We start from the raw sequence: 20,527 nt of genomic DNA on the forward strand, positions 1-20,527 counted from the left end.
TGGCTCCTTCTATAAACCCATACTTTCTTTTCTCTTGTCTAGACTTATTTCCCCAAACCTCTCTTTCTTCTTTTTCTTTTTCTCACTCTCATGTCTTTCTCCCTGTATTTTTAAGTAGTCATTAATTATTTTCCTTTCCCATTTGGTCCATAATTGTTTTTCAATAGAACTTCTGAGTAAAAGAATGTAAGAATATTATCTCCCAGATTAGCTTCTTCATTCTAGTGTAGCTTATAACTAACTAAACAATCTGGGCCAAAAGGGAATAACTTTAACATCTGGAATTATTTTTCCCTTTTTTCCCCTTTTTTTGGTGTGTGTGTGTGTGTGTGTTTTTCTTGTGTGTATGTTTGTGATTTTTTTTATTGTTGTTGTTTCTTTAAACATTAACAATTGTTCTTTTCAGGGAAGGACAACCATAACCCACCCTAAGTTGCAACATTTCTTTCATAAGTTGTTTCATTACAATAGTAGATTGTGTTAAGCAATAGAAATTAATTTGTTGTATATATATAGATTTGGGGCAAGCTGCTGGGGAGTGGGAAAAAAGAGGTGTGCAGTTTAAATACAGTTTCCTCAGATATTAACAAACATGTATGCCATCCAATGTGGCTTTTGAATTCAACACTTTTGTAACATTTAAAAGAATGTTCTGCTTGGACATCAACTTTTTGCACCAAAGCATAAGGGTTTCTGATTGATAAACTTTATTCACACCTAAGAACTGGTAAATAAATGAGTTCAGTTTTATTGATTCCCAACAAAGGCATCTTTCATAGCCAATATTATAACCAATTATTATAATCAGTAAGTAACAAAAGTCATTGGAATCACACATTAATATTATATATGAGGATTTCTCTGTTTTCCCCTTATCAATGTGTACAACTAAAGTTACTACAATGGAATATTTTATTACAACTTTATTACCTGTATTGCATTATTAGTCTAGTCAAGAGTTATCACAGTGCCTTAAGATTAGGGGTCTGTATTCACACCCGAATACGTTGTAACATTTTTTTCCATATACTAATTTCAGTACACATCAATAAAAAATTGCCTTTGGTTTTGCCTCTGTGCCATTTATAATGTTGTACCCCCAGTTTTTTTCAGAAGTCTGCTCTTTCTTTACAGTAAGAAAAAGACAAAAAATAGGAAACAAATGTAATATATTTTTACTACTATGTTTTGATATCTGAGATACATTGAGCCTTTGCTCCTAAACCTCAGGAGCTTGCCCATTAAGTATGCATACATATCTGGCTATCTGTGTTTTGAGCCCTAAATTACTGAGTTTATGCTCTCTTTGCAGGTCCAGTCCAGGTGCAGCAGCAAGGAGAACATTCTCAGAGCCAGTAAGTATGCCATCATTTCCGATGGACTATAAGACTGTGGTTCAACAGGAAGGAGAGCTTTAAAATGTTTTGGTGAAAGAATGAAAAAGAGCATTTTGGGTCAGTTTATATAAATGTTAGGGTTTTTACCTCTTAAGAATATTATCAATATGTTAATGAATATTGCCTTCATTCCAGTTAGTTCTGGAAGCCTACACCAGAATTTTGATAGCACTTATAACTAAGATTGTAATGAGTTCCTCAATGATTCTGCGATTAGAACCCTCTTTAACTGCCCCACTGCCAAAAATCATTTGAAAATAGACTAACTGAAAATAATAATATAAATCCACTATAAGCATCTAACTTTAAAAAAAAAACAAGTGACTCTTAAGAGGAGTTGTAATCATCTTGTAAATACAAATTCATTCCTGAAATATCCTACTTTCACAAGCAGCATGTTTTCAAACATAGTGCCATGAAACAAGGATGAAGAAACCTTAATTTTATTTTTTTTGTTTGATCACTAATAACATTAACTTGAAAGTCCTTTAACTTTGTGTATTATTCATGTTTCTATCTTATAAAAAGGAACTGTAAATAGCTTTTCCTTACCTGTATCCTTGAAATGATATAACATGGGGAGGTTGTGCCTTAAAAGTTTGGGGATCCTAAGAGAAAAGTACTATATAAATGCTAATAATTTAATATTGTTCTCTGTCACTTAAAATTAATGACATCATCCTATCTTCTCCCTGATCTTTATCAAGAAATGAAGTTCAGGTGGGCCATACGTAACTAAATGGGTCTCTTGCATACCTACACCACTGGGAATTTTAGTAAACAGGATGATTTTCCAGTAGAATATCTGTATTTTTTTTAACTGTTACAAAAGTAATTGGAGAACTTCAAATAGATAAAAATGCATGTTTTGTTTTATTTTCTTTAGTGTAACTTTTTCCCATTTCTGTGTTGTGAATCTGTTATGTTAGCTTGAAACCATTGAGCTGGTAAGCAAGCACACTGCAATTACTTGCCCAGGACTTTTATATTAAAGTTGTATAAAAATAAATTGAAGCAAACAGATTTTACTGGTATACCACTGTAAGTTTCCACAACATTTGACAGACAAGTGACTTGAGGGAGGCTCTTCAATATAAGAAATGTAACATTCTGTAATCCCTTGCTAAGACCTAAGGTTGAGAGAAACCTGAGTCAGGGGAGTGATGATATAATATTCACTAAAATGAAACTATGCAGATAAATGAGCTTTTAAAATGACATTTCTGATGATTACTGTATGATTTCTATTTATTGTTGATCCCAAGATGATGATGGATCATTGATAGTGATTATGATGGTTAGGAACAAAAATAATTTCTTACTGACAACAGATTTCTTTGAATCTTCTTACACCTTTATCATGGATTTTTGTGTTGTTAGAACGTCTTTCATTTCAGTTATGTTCTTACTGGCTTATAGACTATTAATCACTTTGGATGGACGTCACAGTGGTCCAGGTTTTCCTGATCATGTTTTCTTAGGATGTCATAGTCATGTACATGGTCCATATAGCCATTTAGATCCATATAGAGACCCCATCCAACATTGTAACCTATCTATAAGTTTAAGGTCTTTGCTTTCAACACCACTTTAGTAACTCGTAGTCATGCTCATAGCCACACCCAAGGCTCTTTCATCACCATGAGCTGTTCTACCTCTGAACTTTTTTTATTTTTTTTAAATTTTTTTTAACGTTTATTCATTTTTTGATAGAGAAAGACAGAGCGTGAGTGGGGGAGGGGCAGAGAGAGAGGAAGACACAAAATCCGAAGCAGGCTCCAGGCTCTGAACTGACAGCACAGAACCCAACACAGCACTCAAACCCACGGACCATGAGATCATGACCTGAGCTGAAGTCGGACACTTAACCGACTGAGCCACCCAGGCACCCCCTCTACCTCTGAACTTCTTAACTTCAATATCTAATTGCTTATTTAGTCTGCTTTAATCACCCTTAGTTTCATCCTTTGCCTTGTACTACTATATTGCAGTCATATAGACCTAATTAGCAGTTCCTCATTCTCCCACTGCTGTGTTCTGCCTCTATTCTTTTAGGAGTACTCTTTCCCCCACTGCATAAAGTATCCATTCCCCTTGTTTTCCTAGGAAATATTTTTTTTTAGATTTATTTATTTATTTTGAGAGGGGGAGCACAAGAAAGGGAGGGGCAGAGAGCTAGGATGAGTGAGAATCCCAAGGGAGAATCCCCAGCTAACAGCACAGAGCCTGATTACCAGCCCCACAGGGCTCAGTCCCACGAACTGCAAGATCATGACCCTAGCCAAAATCAAGAGTGAGACACTTAACCAACTGAGCCACCCAGGCGTCCCCTAGAAAACTCTTATTTATCCTTCAAGACTCCGTTCAAGTGTGAGCTCCTCGGAGTTCTCTCTCAGCAAGGTAACTATCATCATTTTTTCATTTATTTACTGAGTTGCCTACTCTTATGGAAAACATTTCCAAAATATTGTCAAGGGTGAAGAAAACTATACAAGTATACCTCAGAGATATTACAGATTTGGTCCCAGACCACTTACAATAAAGTGAGTATCGCAAAAAAGCAAGTCACATGTATTTTTTTTTGTTTCCCAGTGCATAAAAAGTTTACATTATACTGTAGTCTAGTAAATATGCAGTAGCCTTACATATAAAAAAAAATGTATACACCTTAATTTAAAAATACCTTATTGCTAAAAAATGCTAACCATTCTCTGAAATTTCAGTGAGTTTTAATCACTGATCACAGATCACCATAACAAATATAATAATGACGAAAAAGTGTGAAATATTGAGAGAATTGCCAAAGTGTAACACAGAGACATGAAGTGAGCAAATGTTGGAAAAATGGCACCAATAGACTTGCTTGATGCAGGGTTGCCGTATACCTTCAACTTGTTAAAAACCAAAAACAAAATAAAACAAAACACAGTATCTGCAAAGCACCTTAATGTGAAATACAATAAAACAAGATATGCCTGTAATCAACTTCTTTGTTAGCATACATAGAAATTTGTCAAAGCAAAACATCATCAACAGATCCTAGAAAAAAGAACAGAGTTATAACTTAACTTCTAAGATTAAAAGTTGGAGTTTTTCTAGAATTATCCAAGGAGGAGTTAACGTTGGTAATGTTTTTCTAAGTAAGAACTTTCCTTTGGCGCCTCAAAAATGTCATCAAAACAACCTGTTGATAATAAACCTGAGTTTATTCTTCCTGTGGTCTTTTAAGGTTTGCAGCGTAATTCCACCTTGACGGGAGTGTCCACACACACACACAACACCAAGCACTTTTCAGACACCAGCAGGATGTCCAAGAATTCAACTCAATTCTGACACCATCTACTCAAAAATAGCATCATATTCCACAGGTTAAGGATTCAGTCCTACAAGACTGCTGTCCATATTCCACTTCAGATGCCATTTTCAAGCCCCAGGCTGTTAACATGTGCTTCTGACCAACTGGCTATAGATTGAAAGTTCCAGTGACCTCCTCCTTAGGTTTCATTAATTTTCTAGAGTGGCTTGCAGAACTCAGGGGAGCACTTACTTTCATTTATCAGTTTACTAAAAGATACGATAAAGGCTACAAATCAAAAGCCAGATAAAGAGAAACATAAGGCAACGTCCAGAACAAAGGAGCTTCTGTCCTTGTGGAGCTTGGTGCCTGGCTCTGAGGCACATGGAAGCATGCTAGCTCCCCAGGTGTGGAAGCTCTCTGTAAAAGAAGGACCCAGAAGCTCTTCTTCTTGGGTTTTTATGACGACTTCATTACATAGTCATGATTGACTAATTCATTGGCCACTAGCTGATTCAACCTCAGAGGCTGGGGGAGTAGGACTGAAAGTTCCAACCCTTTTTTTTTTTTTTTTTAATGTTTATTTATTTATTTTGGGAGACAGAGCAGGGAAGGGCAGAGAGAGAGGAGAGAGAGAATTTCAGGCAGGCTCCGCACTGTCAGCATAGATCCTTATGCAGGGCCCAAAATCACGAACCATGAAATCATGACCTGAGCCAAAATCAAGAGTCAAATGCTCAACCAAATAAGCCACCCAGGTGCCCCTGAAAGTTCCAGCCCTTTAATCACATGAAAAATCACTTGGTCCTCCTGGAAACGAGCCCCTGCCTTAGGATGGGGTCTAAAAGTCACCATGATTAATAATAAGATACTCATTTCATCCTAAGGCTCTGAGGTATTCTCAAGAACTGTGGATGAAGACCAAATATATCTGAGGAATATATTTTGGTCTTCTGAATGAACAAATATATATTTCTTATAAATTTTATATCACATACGATACGGGAGAATACCACTTCAACAAAATCATAGTCTCAACTAATACTTTCTCAGAAAGGGAAGGACAAACTCAGGATACCTAGGAGATTTTTTATTTAAAGCAGATCTTTTAATGTAAAGCTTGATTAAAATTAAATAAGGATTGTTATATAATCATCTCAGAATCATGGACATAGCAAGGCAAGGGATTCTGAGAGTCTTGGTATGTAAATTGTCTTTTGATAATTTCTATTTTTTAGAGTTTATTTATTTATTTTGAGAGAGAGAGAGATAGAACAATGGGGGAAGAACAGAGAGGGAGAGAGAGAGAATCTCAAGCAGACTATTTAAAAAGTTCTAGAATGAGTAATGAAGTTACTTGTAACTTCTGTCTTTTAGGGGAGATTTTTCTGGAATAGTGAAGTTATGTTAATAAAGACAATGGAATAGTAGTTATGCTAATAAAGACAGAAAGTTGTGTACTTATAGATGATTTCAGGTATCAAGGTTATCCTTGTGGTCAGTCTTCAGCCTGATGTCTGAGGGTGTCATCAGTCAGTCAATCCAGACCTTTACTAAGAAATCACAATAGTAGTCAACTGTCTAGAGAAGTTGTCTCAATCTTCATAGGTGTCAAGTTCTCTTATGTTGACTGTTGTTATTGGATGATCATTTATTGAGCCATCTGATGAGACAGCAGTTGTATAGCAGCACTTAGGACTGGGGAGATCACGTATCTGAACCCAGCTACACAAAGGTGAGACTTATGATCAGAGTTTGTAGTCCTTTTTCTCAGCCAGGAGATAAAAAATTAAGCCACAACAACTATATACCCAACAAAGTAGATAACCTAAAATATATGAAAAAATTATTAGAAACAACCAGCCTTTGAATCATGAAATAGAAAATCTGAACAGACTGATTGCTAGTGAGGAGATTGAATCAGTAATCAAAAATCTCCCAATAACCTGAATGTGAGACAGGAAACCATCAAAACCTTAGAGGAGAAAGCAGGAAAAGACCTCTCTGACCTCAGCCGTAGCAATCTCTTACTCGGCACATCCCCAAAGGCAAGGGAATTAAAAGCAAAAGTGAATTACTGGGACCTTATGAAGATAAAAAGCTTCTGCACAGCAAAGGAAACAACCAACAAAACTAAAAGGCAACCAACGGAATGGGAAAAGATATTTGCAAATGACACATCGGACAAAGGGCTAGTATCCAAAATCTATAAAGAGCTCATCAAACTCCACACCCGAAAAACAAATAACCCAGTGAAGAAATGGGCAGAAAACATGAATAGACACTTCTCTAAAGAAGACATCCGGATGGCCAACAGGCACATGAAAAGATGTTCAACGTCGCTCCTTATCAGGGAAATACAAATCAAAACCACACTCAGATACCACCTCACGCCAGTCAGAGTGGCCAAAATGAAGAAATCAGGAGACTATAGATGCTGGAGAGGATGTGGAGAAACAGGAACCCTCTTGCACTGTTGGTGGGAATGCAAATTGGTGCAGCCGCTCTGGAAAGCAGTGTGGAGGTTCCTCAGAAAATTAAAAATAGACCTACCCTATGACCCAGCAATAGCACTGCTAAGAATTTATCCAAGGGATACAGGAGTACTGATGCATAGGGGCACCTGTACCCCAATGTTTATAGCGGCACTCTCAACAATAGCCAAATTATGGAAAGAGCCTAAATGTCCATCAACTGATGAATGGATAAAGAAATTGTGGTTTATATACACAATGGAATACTACGTGGCAATGAGAAAAAATGAAATCTGGCCTTTTGTAGCAACGTGGATGGAACTGGAGAGTGTGATGCTAAGTGAAATAAGCCATACAGAGAAAGACAGATACCATATGGTTTCACTCTTATGTGGATCCTGAGAAACATAACAGAAACCCATGGGGGAGGGGAAGGAAAAAAAAAAAAAAAAAAAAGAGGTTAGAGTGGGAGAGAGCCAAAGCATAAGAGACTGTTAAAAACTGAGAACAAACTGAGGGTTGATGAGGGGTGGGAGGGAGGGCAGGGTGGGTGATGGGTATTGAGGAGGGCACCTTTTGGGATGAGCACTGGGTGTTGTATGGAAACCAATTTGACAGTAAATTTCATATATTAAAAAATAAAAAAAAAAAAAAATCTCCCAATAAAGAAAAACCAGGGGCACCTGGATGGCTTAGTCAGTTAAGCATCCGATTTTGGCTCAGGTCATGATCTCCGGTTTATGGGTTTGAGCCCCGTGTCGGGCTCTGTGCTGACAGCTCAGAGCCTGGAGCCTGCTTCACATTCTGTGTCTCCCTCTCTCTCTGCCCTTCCCCAGCTTGGAGACTGCCTCCTCTCTCTCTCTCTCTCAAAAATAAATAAACACTAAAAAAAAATTAATAAAAAAAAAAAAAAGGAATAACCGGGACCAGATGGCTTCCCTGGTGAATTTTACCAAACCTTTAAAGTAGAATTAACGCCAATCCTTCTCAAACTCTTACAAAAAATTTTAGAAAAGGGAACACTCCCAAACTCATTTTATAAGGCCAGCATCACTCTAATACCAAAGCCAGGCAAAGACAACACAACAAAAGAAAACTACAAGCCAATAGTCTTGATGAATATAAATTTAGAAATTCTCAATAAAATACTAGCAAACTGAATTCAGCAGCACATTAAAAGAATCATTCACAGGACTCCTGGGTGGCTGTCAGTTGAGCATCTTGGTTTCAGCTTGGGTCATGGTTTTATGGTTTGTGAGTTACAGCCCCAAGTCGGGCTCTGCTCTGGCAGTGTGGAACCTGCAGACTCTCTCTCCTTCTCTCTCTCCCCTTCCCCTACCTGCACTATCCTTCCCTCCCTCCCTCCCTCCCTCCTTCCCTCTCTCTCTCTCTCTTTCAATAAATTAAAAAAAATCATTCACTGCGATCAAGTGGGATTTATCCCTGGAATGCAAGGATAATTCAATACACACAAATACATAAATGTGATGCATTAATAGAATGAAAGAAAAAACATAATCATCTAATAGACAGAAAAAGCATTTGACAAAATTCAACATCCATTCATGATAACCTCAACATAATAAAGGTCATACATGACAGGCCCACAGCTAACATCATACTCAGTGGTAAAATGTTGAAAATTTTTCCTCTAAGATCAGGAGCAAGACAAGGGTACCCACTCTTTCCACCCTTATTCAACATAGTACTGGAAGTCCTAAAGAGAGCAATCAGGCAAAAGAAATAGAAGGCATCAGAATTAGAGAAGAAGTAAAACTGTCTATATTTGCAGATGACATGATTTTATCCTTAGGAAATCCTAAAGACTCCACCAAAACCTGTTAGAACTAATCAATGAATTCAGTAAAGTTGTAAGATAAAAAATTAACTTACAAAAATCAGTAGCATTTCTATACAATAACAATGAAATTATCTGAAAAATAAAGAAAGAAAATAATCCCATTTATACTAGCATCCAAAACAATAAAATACTTAGGATACATTGATAAAAGAAATTGAAGAAGATACAAATAAATAGAAAGCTATCCCGTGGTCATGGATTGGAAGAGCTAATATTATTAAAATGCCCATACTACCCATAGCAATCTGTTGATTCAGTGCAATCCCTATCAAGGTTCCAACAGCATTTTTTACACAGTAGAAAACAAAATATCCTAAAATTTATGTGGAACCACAAAAGACCCCAAGTAGACAAATCTACCCTGAGAAAGAAGAACAAAGAGAGAGCATCACTCCCTGATTCTAAGCTCTATTATAAAGGTATAGTAATCAAAATAGTGTGGTACTGTCATAAAAACATATACATAGACCAGTGAAACAGAAACAGCCTAGAAATAAACCCATACATATATAGCCAACTAATACTTGACAAGGGCATCAAGAATAGTCAATGGAGGGGCGCCTGGGTGGCTCAGTCGGTTGAGCGTCCGGCTGCGGCTCAGGTCACGATCTCACAGTTTGTGGGTTCGAGCCCCACGTCGGGCTCTGGGCTGACAGCTTACAGCCTGGAGGCTGCTTCGAATTCTGTGTCTCCCCCTCTCTCTGCTCCTCCCCCACTCATGCTCTGACTCTCTCTCTCCTTCAAAAATAAATAAAAACATTAAAAAAAATAGTCAATGGAGAAAAGATAGACTCTTATGATAAATGGTGCAGGGGAAAATTGGATATGCAAATGTAAAAAGAATGAAACTTGACACCTGTCTTAACGGCACTTAAAGAATTAACTCAAAACGGATTAAAGACTTAAATATAAGACCTGAAACCATGAAATTCCATGAAGAAAACATGGGAAAAAAGCTCCTTTACATGGGTCTTGGCAATGATTTTTTTGGATATAACACCTAAAGGACAACAAAATTAAAAAAAAATTTTTTTAAATAGGGTATCAAACTAAAAATCCTCTGCAGAGTGAAAGAAATGATCGGCAAAATGAAAAAACAATATAAGGAATGGGGAAAAAATTGCAAACCATATATCTGATAAGAGGTTAATATCCAAAATATATAAAGAACTCATGCAATTCAATACAAAATAACAATAATAATAATAATCCAATTTTTTAACTGAGCAAAAGACCTGAACAAACATTTTTCCAAAGATATACAAGTGGCCAACAGGTACTTGAAAAGCACCCAACACTTCGTAATCATAAGGGAAATTTTCAAAACCACAAGGAGATATCACCTCATGCCTGTTACAATGGTTGTCATCAAAAAGATAAGACATAACAAATGCTGGAGAGGATGTGGAGAAAAGAGGACCCTTGTACTGTTGGTAGGATTGTAAATTGGTACAGCCACTATGAAAAAACACTATGGAGGATTTTGACTCTTAAATCAAGACCCACTTTTCCCACCTCTTTTAAAAATTAAGTTATCCAACAGTCTTTTTCTGAGAAAAGAAACAGCTGTGCTGACAGCTCAGAGCCTGAAGCCTGCTTCAGATTCTGTGTCTCCCTCTCTCTCTGCCCCTCCCCTGCTCATGCTCCCTGTCTGTCTGTCTGTCTGTCTGTCTCTCTCTCTCTCTCTCTCTCTCTGTCAAAAATAAATAAACATTAAAAAAAATTTAAGTTTGGTTACAAAAGCTAGTTCCCGGGGCACCCAGGTGGCTCAGTCAGTTACAGCTCTGACTCTTGATTCCTGCTCAGGTCATGATCTCATTGTTCATGAGATCAAGTTCCACATTAGGCTCTGTGCTGTCACACAGAGCCTGCTTGGGATTCTCTCTCCCTCTCCCTCTCTGTCTCTCTCTCCCTCTGCCCCTCCCCTGCTCACGCTCACTCTTTCAAAATAAATAAATAAACTTATTAAAAAAATAAAAACTAATTCCCACCAAAAAAATCCCTGAGAACCTTTTCGTCTAGGTATGATCTAAGAGGGGATTTTAGATTTCCATCTCTCTAGCCTATTAGATACTTTGTCATCTGAAAAAGTCACCTAATAGTTGAGTCCAGTTATCCAGGATAGCAATGGATTCATTACAAGGAAGTAGAACCAAAAAAATCTAGGTGGCTACCAAAGAAAGATGTGTACAAAACTAGTTTGATTGTATGCTTTAGCTAGTTTACAAGTAAATAATAGCTGGGTACTAGACACATACCAATGAATAATTAAAAATGCAAAAAGCAATATTAAGAATAGGGCAATATAGATGACATGGTTAAAAGAAGCCTTAAACTAGGAGGGCAGGGAGGGGCACACAGGATGGGGAATAACAATGAAAATAAAGAACCAAAGAATGCATATTAAAGCATGGTAGTCAGTTGTGTTTGTTCTATGGATCTTGGGTAGAAGCTCTCTATATCTCGTGGTCACAGGCCTTAGTTAGAAGATGTCTCTTTCAGAGGACTATCTGCCTCTAGAGGGTTCCTAAAAACACCCCAGCTTTTCCACAAATTCAAGAATGGATTATTTCTGAGACATGAATACAAAAATCAAACCTTTGGAGTTGCATTGCTGTGCTCATTGCTAACAGTACCTTATAAGGTCATCCAGTGGGGTACCAGAGCTGTCTTTCTCTGATGTCCCTTCCAAAAGACCATGTCTCTGGATTTTAGGTCGTGCAAGGATTGTTTAGAAGAGTATTGAGGAAAGACAGTTCATACTTGTTTATGAGACTTGGACAGCAGGAATAATCCCATGCAATAATTAGCTCTATCTGCTTCTCAGTGTGGAATTTAGAATCAAAGGTGATCTTCCTACATGTATGGACTGGCCTATTACTAATTCATGTGGGGGAGTTCATGAACCCCAGAAAGACTTGATCTCATTGGCATTAAAGATAATACCTTAGACCATGGAAGTACAAGAGTCTTCTAAGAGCTTAGCTTATTTAATTTTCAAAATTATATTTCTTCTCTCTACCTTTCCTAAAGATTGGGGGTGAGACTGACAATAACATATTTAAGTAAGTGGCAAGGCTTTACAAAACTCTTTAGTAATAGACCCAGTAAAATGGATGCCTCCATTACTAGAGAGGTCATGGAGCCTGTGACCCTAGGCTGGGAACACAAGAAAATTTTGCTACTGGTAGAGTTGTAGTTGATGGTCAAGGAAAGACTTCAAACATCCCAAGAACAAGCAAAGAATGATCAAGGCGTATTCAAAACCCACTATAGAGACTAGTGTTATATAATCTATTTAGAGGTGTTTAAGGAGGCCCTGAGGTTTGGGCTTTTGTCCATGTTCCACCTTTAGTTTTACCAGGATTATGTTGGTGGCAAATGAAATATAGTAAAGCTTTCCCATCGATGTAAAGTATGTACATTGGCAAATTTGTTCTTTCACTGGTATGTAATTTCATGTAAAATTTTTACAAGATTCCATTGAGGTCTTTCAGTGCTACTAAAATAGCCAATAGTCAATTTACATTGAGAATTCTCCTAGTACCTCTTTTCTGATTTCAGAGCTGGCTTTTAAACCAAACAGTTGGTCCCTTGGGGTATTCTGAGTTCTATAATCTTAGTGAAGGCTGTCTGTCAGTCTGGCATGATTAATAATCAAAACATTTCCTTAGCCTCTATATTATCTCCTTCTGTTTGAGCTCCTATTTTGTATTATCCACTTCCTCAAAAAGCATTAGAGCATTTAAAAGTTCTATAATTTGCTAGCCATTCTTAATTAGGATTCCTGCTGAGGTCAAAAACCCACCTTATTTCCAAAGCATTTCAAAATCATGGAATAACCCAAAAGCATATCTACTATTAGTGCATATATTAACCCTGTTATCTTTAAGTAATGGAAATCTCCGCTGTGCTCACAAGAGTTCTACCACCTGGACAGATTTGCCTCTGGCAAAGAATCATTCTTATTCTAGGGATGAAGTTTTATGACAATTAGGTAGGAAGTTATTGAAGAGCTCATTTTAACTCACAGAAGCCCTGCTCACGTTTGGCACCCAAGGAAGAGGTTCAGTTTCTGAGAACTTGGTTAAGTCTTATTTTGGCATGGCAGTTTGAGAAAAGTTGAGAACTTATTGCCTGCAATAAGTCAGTGAGACTCAGGAATCCTTTTAATTATCTCTTAATTACTGTCATGGGAAAGTTTTATAAAGTCCTTACTCTGTCGGGAGTAGGAAATTTACTTCCTTGAAACAAAGCATATTCTAGCTAATGACCTTATAGACAAAATTGTAATTTCTCTTTGGAAACTTTATTTTCTTTGTGCGTTAAAACCGAAAGTAGATAGATGGAATCAGTCTTAGAAGTCACTCCATCTTTAGAACACAACAAAAAGTTATCCACATATTGAATAAAAGTACAATCCCAGGGAAATAGAGTCCTTTAGGTCCTGGTTGAAAATTTGTGAAAAGTAGGAGAGTATTTCAGGAAACCTTTGGAACTTAACAGTCTAGGTATATTGTTGATTTTCTTAGGAGAAGGCAAACAAATATTGACTATTTTGACCTAAACGGTCATTAAAGAAAACAAAACATAAACCTACACCATCAAATATGCAGCCTCAGGAGGCAGTGAAGATAAAAGAGGTTTAGGGATGGGTTCTATGTGAAAAAGGGAAATGACTGTTTTATTATAGGCCTGACATACTAAACAAATCCATATCTCTACCCACTGGGCTTTTTGATTGGAAGGATAGAAGTGTTACAAGAATAAGGACAAAATATGTCGAATCTTTTCTCTATTTACTTTCACCTACCAATTTTAGTGCTTCTTTAGATTTGGGTTTAAGAGAGCATTTTGTACTTTGGAGTAGAGGTGTGGATGGCTGGTTTGAATCTTAATATATTCAGCCCCAGTAATTCTCGCTATATTAGTTGAATTTTTGCCCACAAAGTGAAAAAGTTCTGGCATTTCCTTGAGATTTTCAATTTGGGGTTGATGTAGACACAAAGGTACTGCAAATCAATACCCAAATTAGCTATAATCTCATTGCACAAAGGGGAGTCCTTGGGGCACCTGGGTGGCTCATTAGGTTAAGCATCCAACTTCATCTCAGGTCATGATCTCGCAGTTCACAACTTCGAGCCCCACATTGGGCTCTGTGCTGACAGCTCAGAGCCTGCAGCCTGCTTCAGATTCTGTGTCTCCCTCTCTCTCTGCCTCTACCCCGCTTGTGTGCGTTCTCTCTCCCCCTCTCTCTCTGTCTCAAAAATAAGTAAACATTTTTTAAAAAGACATAGGGAAGTCCTAAGGGATTTCAAGGAAGAGACCATCAGGAGAATATTTAATCTAGCAATTTCATTTATACAGTACACTCCTATCAAGTTAGCAGGTATGATATCACAGAGGAGGGAAGTATATTCCTCTGTTAAATATCTAAGGCATACAGTTATGAATGGAACTATCAGAGGATTATTAGAGATGCGCACCAGTACATAGTTTTTTACTTCCAGTGGAGAGATCATGTAACAGTGATAGAGTTTAAGGTTGATACTATATGCCCTGTATCAATAACAAAAAATTTTATAAGGTTGCCCTTGAGAATTTAGAGAAATTTGTCCCTGGGAATTTAAGGGTAGAACAAAAAACTGGGCACTTGATTCTCCCTCAGAGCACCTTCATTAACTTACTTCATTTTTTTTCCCTTTAGTTTCTTAACTAAGATAAAATAGTTCTTTTTTTCAACATCCTTTTTATATATAGTATCTATAAGTATCTTTATCAAAAGATTCCTCCTTTCAGGATTTAAAAACCCTGATAGGAGCATCTACTTGTTTTTATCTGTAAAGCCATCCATTAATTGAGTTTTTTGTTGTTATTGCTCTAAGACTCAAAATACTCAGCAGGATGCTAGAAGTCTGGCAATGGTATTATTTTCCATATTAGTGTTTGCTTACATACAAAATCCTCTATTTTTGTCTTAAGACAGTTTACAAAAAAAAAACTAGGAGAGAGTTAGGAGTCACATCTACTTTAAGGTCTACTCCTGAGTGCTATCTAAAGGTGTTAAAGAGCCTCTCCCTGAAATCTCCAATGTTCTCATCCTTTCTTTGCCTATAAGACTACATCAGAGCCCAAACTACTTTCTTAGGAAAGACTTTGTAAATAACCTTCAAAAGACCTTGAGCAACTTCTATAGCTTTTCTAAACCCCTCTGGTTTCTTATGCAAGTCGGGTTCTTCCTTTTCTGCCTTTCCTATGGAATTTTTTTGCATCTCAAGCTTCTACTAGATATGAACTAAATGTTTTAGATCTGGAAGCCCTGGATTATAAACTTTTAGAATTATTCTTTCTCTGCAAATTTCATTCTATCCTTTCTAGGCTTTGGAAAATCATTGATAATTCTCAGCTCAGAGGAAGAACAGGGCTTAAAATCAACCCTAGGGGGCATTTTTCTGTTCTGAAGGAAGTTCAAGAGGTAACTGAGCTTTGGAAGTTCTGGCCAGCCAAAAGGAAAGGGGAGTGGAGCAGAGGGAGAGATGAGGCAGAGGGGAATGAGGCAGTATAGGATGAAGAAAGAGAAATAGTAGGATAAAATCCACGAAGTTCAAGATGTGATTTTGGAGGATCTAAAAAAGACATTGTTTAAAGTTTTTCACACTTTTATTTTACCTTGGCCAAGGAATTTCTTGGAGCCAATTTTTGAATCTTAATTTCTTTTGGATATTTCCTCATATAATAAAAAAAAATCCAGCCCATTGGATGTTTGGGATTTTGTTCCTTTTTTGTTATATAGCATCTCTCAAATTATTTTATTTTTTCTCCAAATTTTTATTTAAATTCTAATTAGTTAACATATAGTGTAATATTGGTTTCAGGAGTAGAATTTAGTGATTCATCACTTACATATGGCACCCAGTGCTCATCATAACAAGTGCCCTCCTTAGTAGCCATCAATTATTTAGCCCATTCCCCACCTACCTCCCTCCATCAACCCTCAGTTTGTTCTGTATCATTAAGAGTCTCTTATGGTTTGCTTTCCTCTCTCTTTTTTTTTTCTCTTTCCCATATGTTCATCTGGGGTTTTTTTTCCCTAAATTCCACATAAGTGAAATCATACAGTATTTGTCTTTCTCTGACTGACTCATTTCACTTAACATAATACACTCTAGTTCCATCCACATTGTTACAAATGACAAGATTTCGTTCGTTTTCAAACAATTTTGTCTAAATTGAAAGTTCCCCAAAGTGGCCACTGTAACTCTAAATTATCCTTGGTGAAATTAAAGATAAGTGCAAAACTTCAGGTTATAGCATAACTACATGTAAGAAGTAGGAGTCTGTCCTGAAGGAACATAGATTTAGATTTAGATTTAGACTAAGACGGGGTGCCTGGGTGGCTCAGTTGGTTAAGCGTCCGACTTCAGCTCAGGTCACGATCTCGCGGTCCGTGAGTTCAAGCCCCGCGTCGGGCTCTGGGCTGATGGCTCAGAGCCTGGAGCCTGCTTCCGATTCTGTGTCTCCCTCTCTCTCTGCCCCTCCCCCGTTCATGCTCTGTCTCTCTCTGTCTCAAAAATAAATAAATGTTAAAAAAAAAATTTCTATAGATTTAGACTAAGACAAACTTGAAAACCTGTGAATAATCCAGCCAAGAATGTTGCTGGGCACCTCATGTGCCAGGCTTCCAAAATCTAATGGCTGTGCTGTCCCACTACAAACTGACATATTTATAGTTCCAGAACATGGAAAGGTTTGATGGAGACCTTTCTCCAAAAACCAGACTGTCACTAATAAAACAAGAACATGGAAACTTCTCTGACATTGATGAGTGACCCAGGGCAAAGTTTATCTAAAGGTCACAACTTTAAGAAGAAACCTGAACCTCGCAATTCTGAAGGCCAGTAAGAAAAAATAGACTTACCGGGACTATGTCCATCTTTTTCCAATGAATTGTCCCTTTACAGAGGTATAACAACAAAAAATAAATAAGTGAATGAATGAATGAATGAATGAATGACTAGAATAGACAGATAGTAATGTGATAAGTCACATTTCCACCAAGGATAAAAGCTCTTTTATATATCTGGTCTGATTATCAAAGAAGTCCTAAAATTGCTTTCTTATTCCTCGGAGACAAAATTAACTTAGCAATTGGAGAGCTGAAAGAAGAATCAAGAGTTCAAACTAATGTGAGACTTCCTTATCTCATTGTAGTAATTGGAGACACTCCCATTCTCTAAAGCTGGAGGCTCAGAGGGCCTCAGAGGAGCTTGCTGTTATCAAATCAAGAGTCTTGGGCTTTGTTAAGAAGGTTCGTCTTGACTAGGTCTCTCTGTGGCTTCTATGTTTGTTAAATGCTAGCTCCCCACAAATAAGTTTTTGTAATAAAAGAGAACACCGTTAGTAGCATTTCAGCATGAGTTCAACTTTGAGGTATTTTAGGATGTTTTGAAACTAGGTTTAAGTTGAGTTTTTCATTGTGGCAGTTTGATTAGAATTGGGTAAAATCATGATAAAATAGGTTAGGATTGGTGGACATAGCAAGGCAAGGATTTTGTGTGTGTGGTGTGATTTTTTTTTTTTTTAAATTTTGGCCATATTCTGCAGAACATTTGCATTTAAACAAAATTAAAACCTGAGCAAAACTCAAGTTGAACAAAGAGCCAGTGCTAACTCCAGGAGATCCACAGGATTAAAGACAACATATTAAAATTGTGATTTGGAAAAAAAAAAAAAAAATTAAAAAAAAAAAAAGGGGGGGCGTCTGGGTGGCTCAGTCGGTTGAGCGGCCGACTTCAGCTCAGGTCACGATCTCGCGGTCCGTGAGTTCGAGCCCCGCGTCGGGCTCTGTGCTGACAGCTCGGAGCCTGGAGCCTGTTTCGGATTCTGTGTCTCCTTCTCTCTGACCCTCCCCCGTTCATGCTCTGTCTCTCTCTGTCTCAAAAATAAATAAACGTTAAAAAAAAAAATTTAAAAAAAAAAATTGTGATTTGAACACATTGATTTTTGGTGTATTAGCTCGTTTAACTACTACCTTAACACGTCAACATGCATACACAGGAAGTAGAGAAGGCTTGTGTTAACCACAACCTAACCAACTACACAGAGATAAGGAGTTATATTTTTCATGCCAAATCTGAAATGACTGAAACAGTTCATTTCATTTTATTCTTACTCATATTCCACTGGAGTCAGATATGAAGTACCATCTTCTCTTCTAAGAATGAAGTCTTCATGTTTCAGATGCTATCTAAACTATTGTAGGAATACAGGGTATGTAATTTCTCTAATTAATAGGTTTATTTAGTTTCTGGAACATCAAATGACTTACCATGGCTCCCAAAGTCCAAACAGAGCCAGTCATCAGTGTCCTTTCTTTCAATTTTTTTTAAAATTAAGGTGAAATTCACATTAAATAAAATAAAGCTTTTTTTTTTTTTTTTTTTAAGACAGAGAAAGAGAAGGGTAGGAGCAGAGGGAGAGATAGAACTTTAAGCAGGCTACATGCTCAGCACAGAGCCTAACACAGGGCTCAATTTCATGACCTAAGCCAAAACTGAGTTGGACATTTAACCAACTGAGCCACCCAGGGCCCCAAAAATAAAGCATTTCAAAGTAAACAACTCAGTAGTATTTAGTACATTTACAATGTTGTACAATCCCCACCTCTATGTAGTTCCAAAACCTTTTCATCACCCCAAAAGGAAATCCCATACCCATTAAGCAGTTACTCTCTACTCCCTACTGCCCCCAGCCCCTGGCAACTACTAATCTTGCTTTTTTCTCTGAAGATTTGTCTATTCTGGATGTTTTATATAAATGGAATCATACAATTCCATATAAATATGTGAAGATTTTGTCTAGCTTCTTTTGCTTAGCTTAATATTTTTGAGGTTCATCCATGTTGTAGCAAAAATCAGTATTTCATTCCTTCTTGGAAGGAGTAAAATTCCTGCATAAAATTCCATTGTGTAGTTAATACATTTTGTTTATGCATCTGTCAGTTGGTGAACATTTGAATGTTTCATCTTTTGGCTTTTGTGAACAATGCTGCTTTGAACATGCCTGTACATGTATTTATTCTAGTATCTGTTTTCAGTTCTATTCGTATATACCTAGAAGGTGGAATTGCTGGTCAGATGGTAATTTATGTTTTAACATTCTGAGGAATTGCCAAACTATTTGCCACAATGGCTAAACCATTCTACATTCTCAACAGCAGTATCCAAGGATCCCAATTTTTCCATATCCTTGCCAAAACTTACTTTATTTTTTTTTTTACAGCCATTCTAGTAGGAGGAAAGCAGTATCTCATTGTGATTTGCATTTCCCTAATGAGTAAAAATGTGGAGCATCTTTTCATATACTTGTTTGCCATTTGTATCTTCTTTGGAGAAATACCTGTTCAAGTTCTTTACCCAATTTTTAATTGATTAGTTTGTCTTTTTGCTGTTGATTATAAAAGTTCTTCATGTATTCTGGGTACTAGATCTTCATCAGATATATCATTTGCATATATTTTCTCCCATTCTCTAGGTTGTCTTTTCACTTATTGGTAATGTCCTTTGCACAAAATTTTTTTAATTTTGATGAAATTCAATTTATCTAAGTTTTCTTTTGTTGTATATGCTGTTGGTATCCTATCTAAGAAATCATTGCCAAATCCAAGGTCATGATGCTTTACTCCTATGTTTTCTTTTAATATGGTTTTAGCTATTATATTTAGGTCATTGATTCATTTAATTTTTCGTATATAGTGTGAGGTAGGGATCCAACTTCATTCTTTTGCATGCAGATATTCAGTTGTCCCTGTGCCATTTATTGAAGACACTGTTCTTTCTCCTATTGAATGGTCTTGGCACCCTTGTCAAAAATCAGTTTACCATAGATACATCAATTTATTTCTGGACTCTTAATTCTATTCCATTGATCTATATTTCTATCCTTATACTGGTCTTACACAGTTTTGATTACTGTAGCTTTGTAGTAAGTTTTTAAATTGAGAATTGAGAGCCCTCCAACTTTGTTCTTCTTTTTCAAATTGTTTTAACTCTTAGAGTCCGTTACACATGAATTTGAAGATTGACTTTTCCGTTTCTGAAAAAAAGAAAAAAGCCATCAGGATTTTGATAGGTATAACAGTGAATCTGTAGATTGTTTTGGGTAGTATTGCCATTTTACAATACTAAGTCTTCTGATCTGTCTTCCTTTAGATCTTAATGTGAGGCTCACTTTTTATATCTCAGGTGTTTGTACATTTTCACAATGAAGTAGCTATGACATGTAAGTATCTGGTAGAGATTCCACGCCCAATCACAAAGTAACCTATGTATTTCATAACTGAAGGAATTTGTTTTTAATTTTCTAAGTTTATTTATTTATTTTGAGGGAGAAAGAAAGAGAGAATACGAGCAGGGGAGGGGCAGAGAGAGAGAATCCCAAGCAGGCTCCACACTGTCAGTGCGGAGCCCAATGCAGGGTTTGAACTCACAAACTGTGAGAT

General features: G+C 37.0%; 1 protein-coding gene across 3 annotated transcripts in view; it reads left to right on the plus strand.

Moving 5' to 3' along the window:
* The window catches only part of GPHN (gephyrin), a 611,925-nt gene that overhangs the window by 454,857 nt on the left and 136,541 nt on the right, over positions 1–20,527 (plus strand). For all 3 annotated transcript variants that reach the window (XM_042943539.1, XM_042943540.1, XM_042943541.1), the window contains one exon: positions 1,313–1,355. In XM_042943539.1, the coding sequence (XP_042799473.1) occupies positions 1,313–1,355 (43 nt within the window). The remainder of the gene's footprint in view (positions 1–1,312; positions 1,356–20,527) is intronic.

The sequence above is a fragment of the Panthera leo genome, chromosome B3 (genome assembly GCF_018350215.1).
Source record: "Panthera leo isolate Ple1 chromosome B3, P.leo_Ple1_pat1.1, whole genome shotgun sequence".
Classification (NCBI taxonomy): Eukaryota; Metazoa; Chordata; class Mammalia; order Carnivora; family Felidae; genus Panthera; species Panthera leo.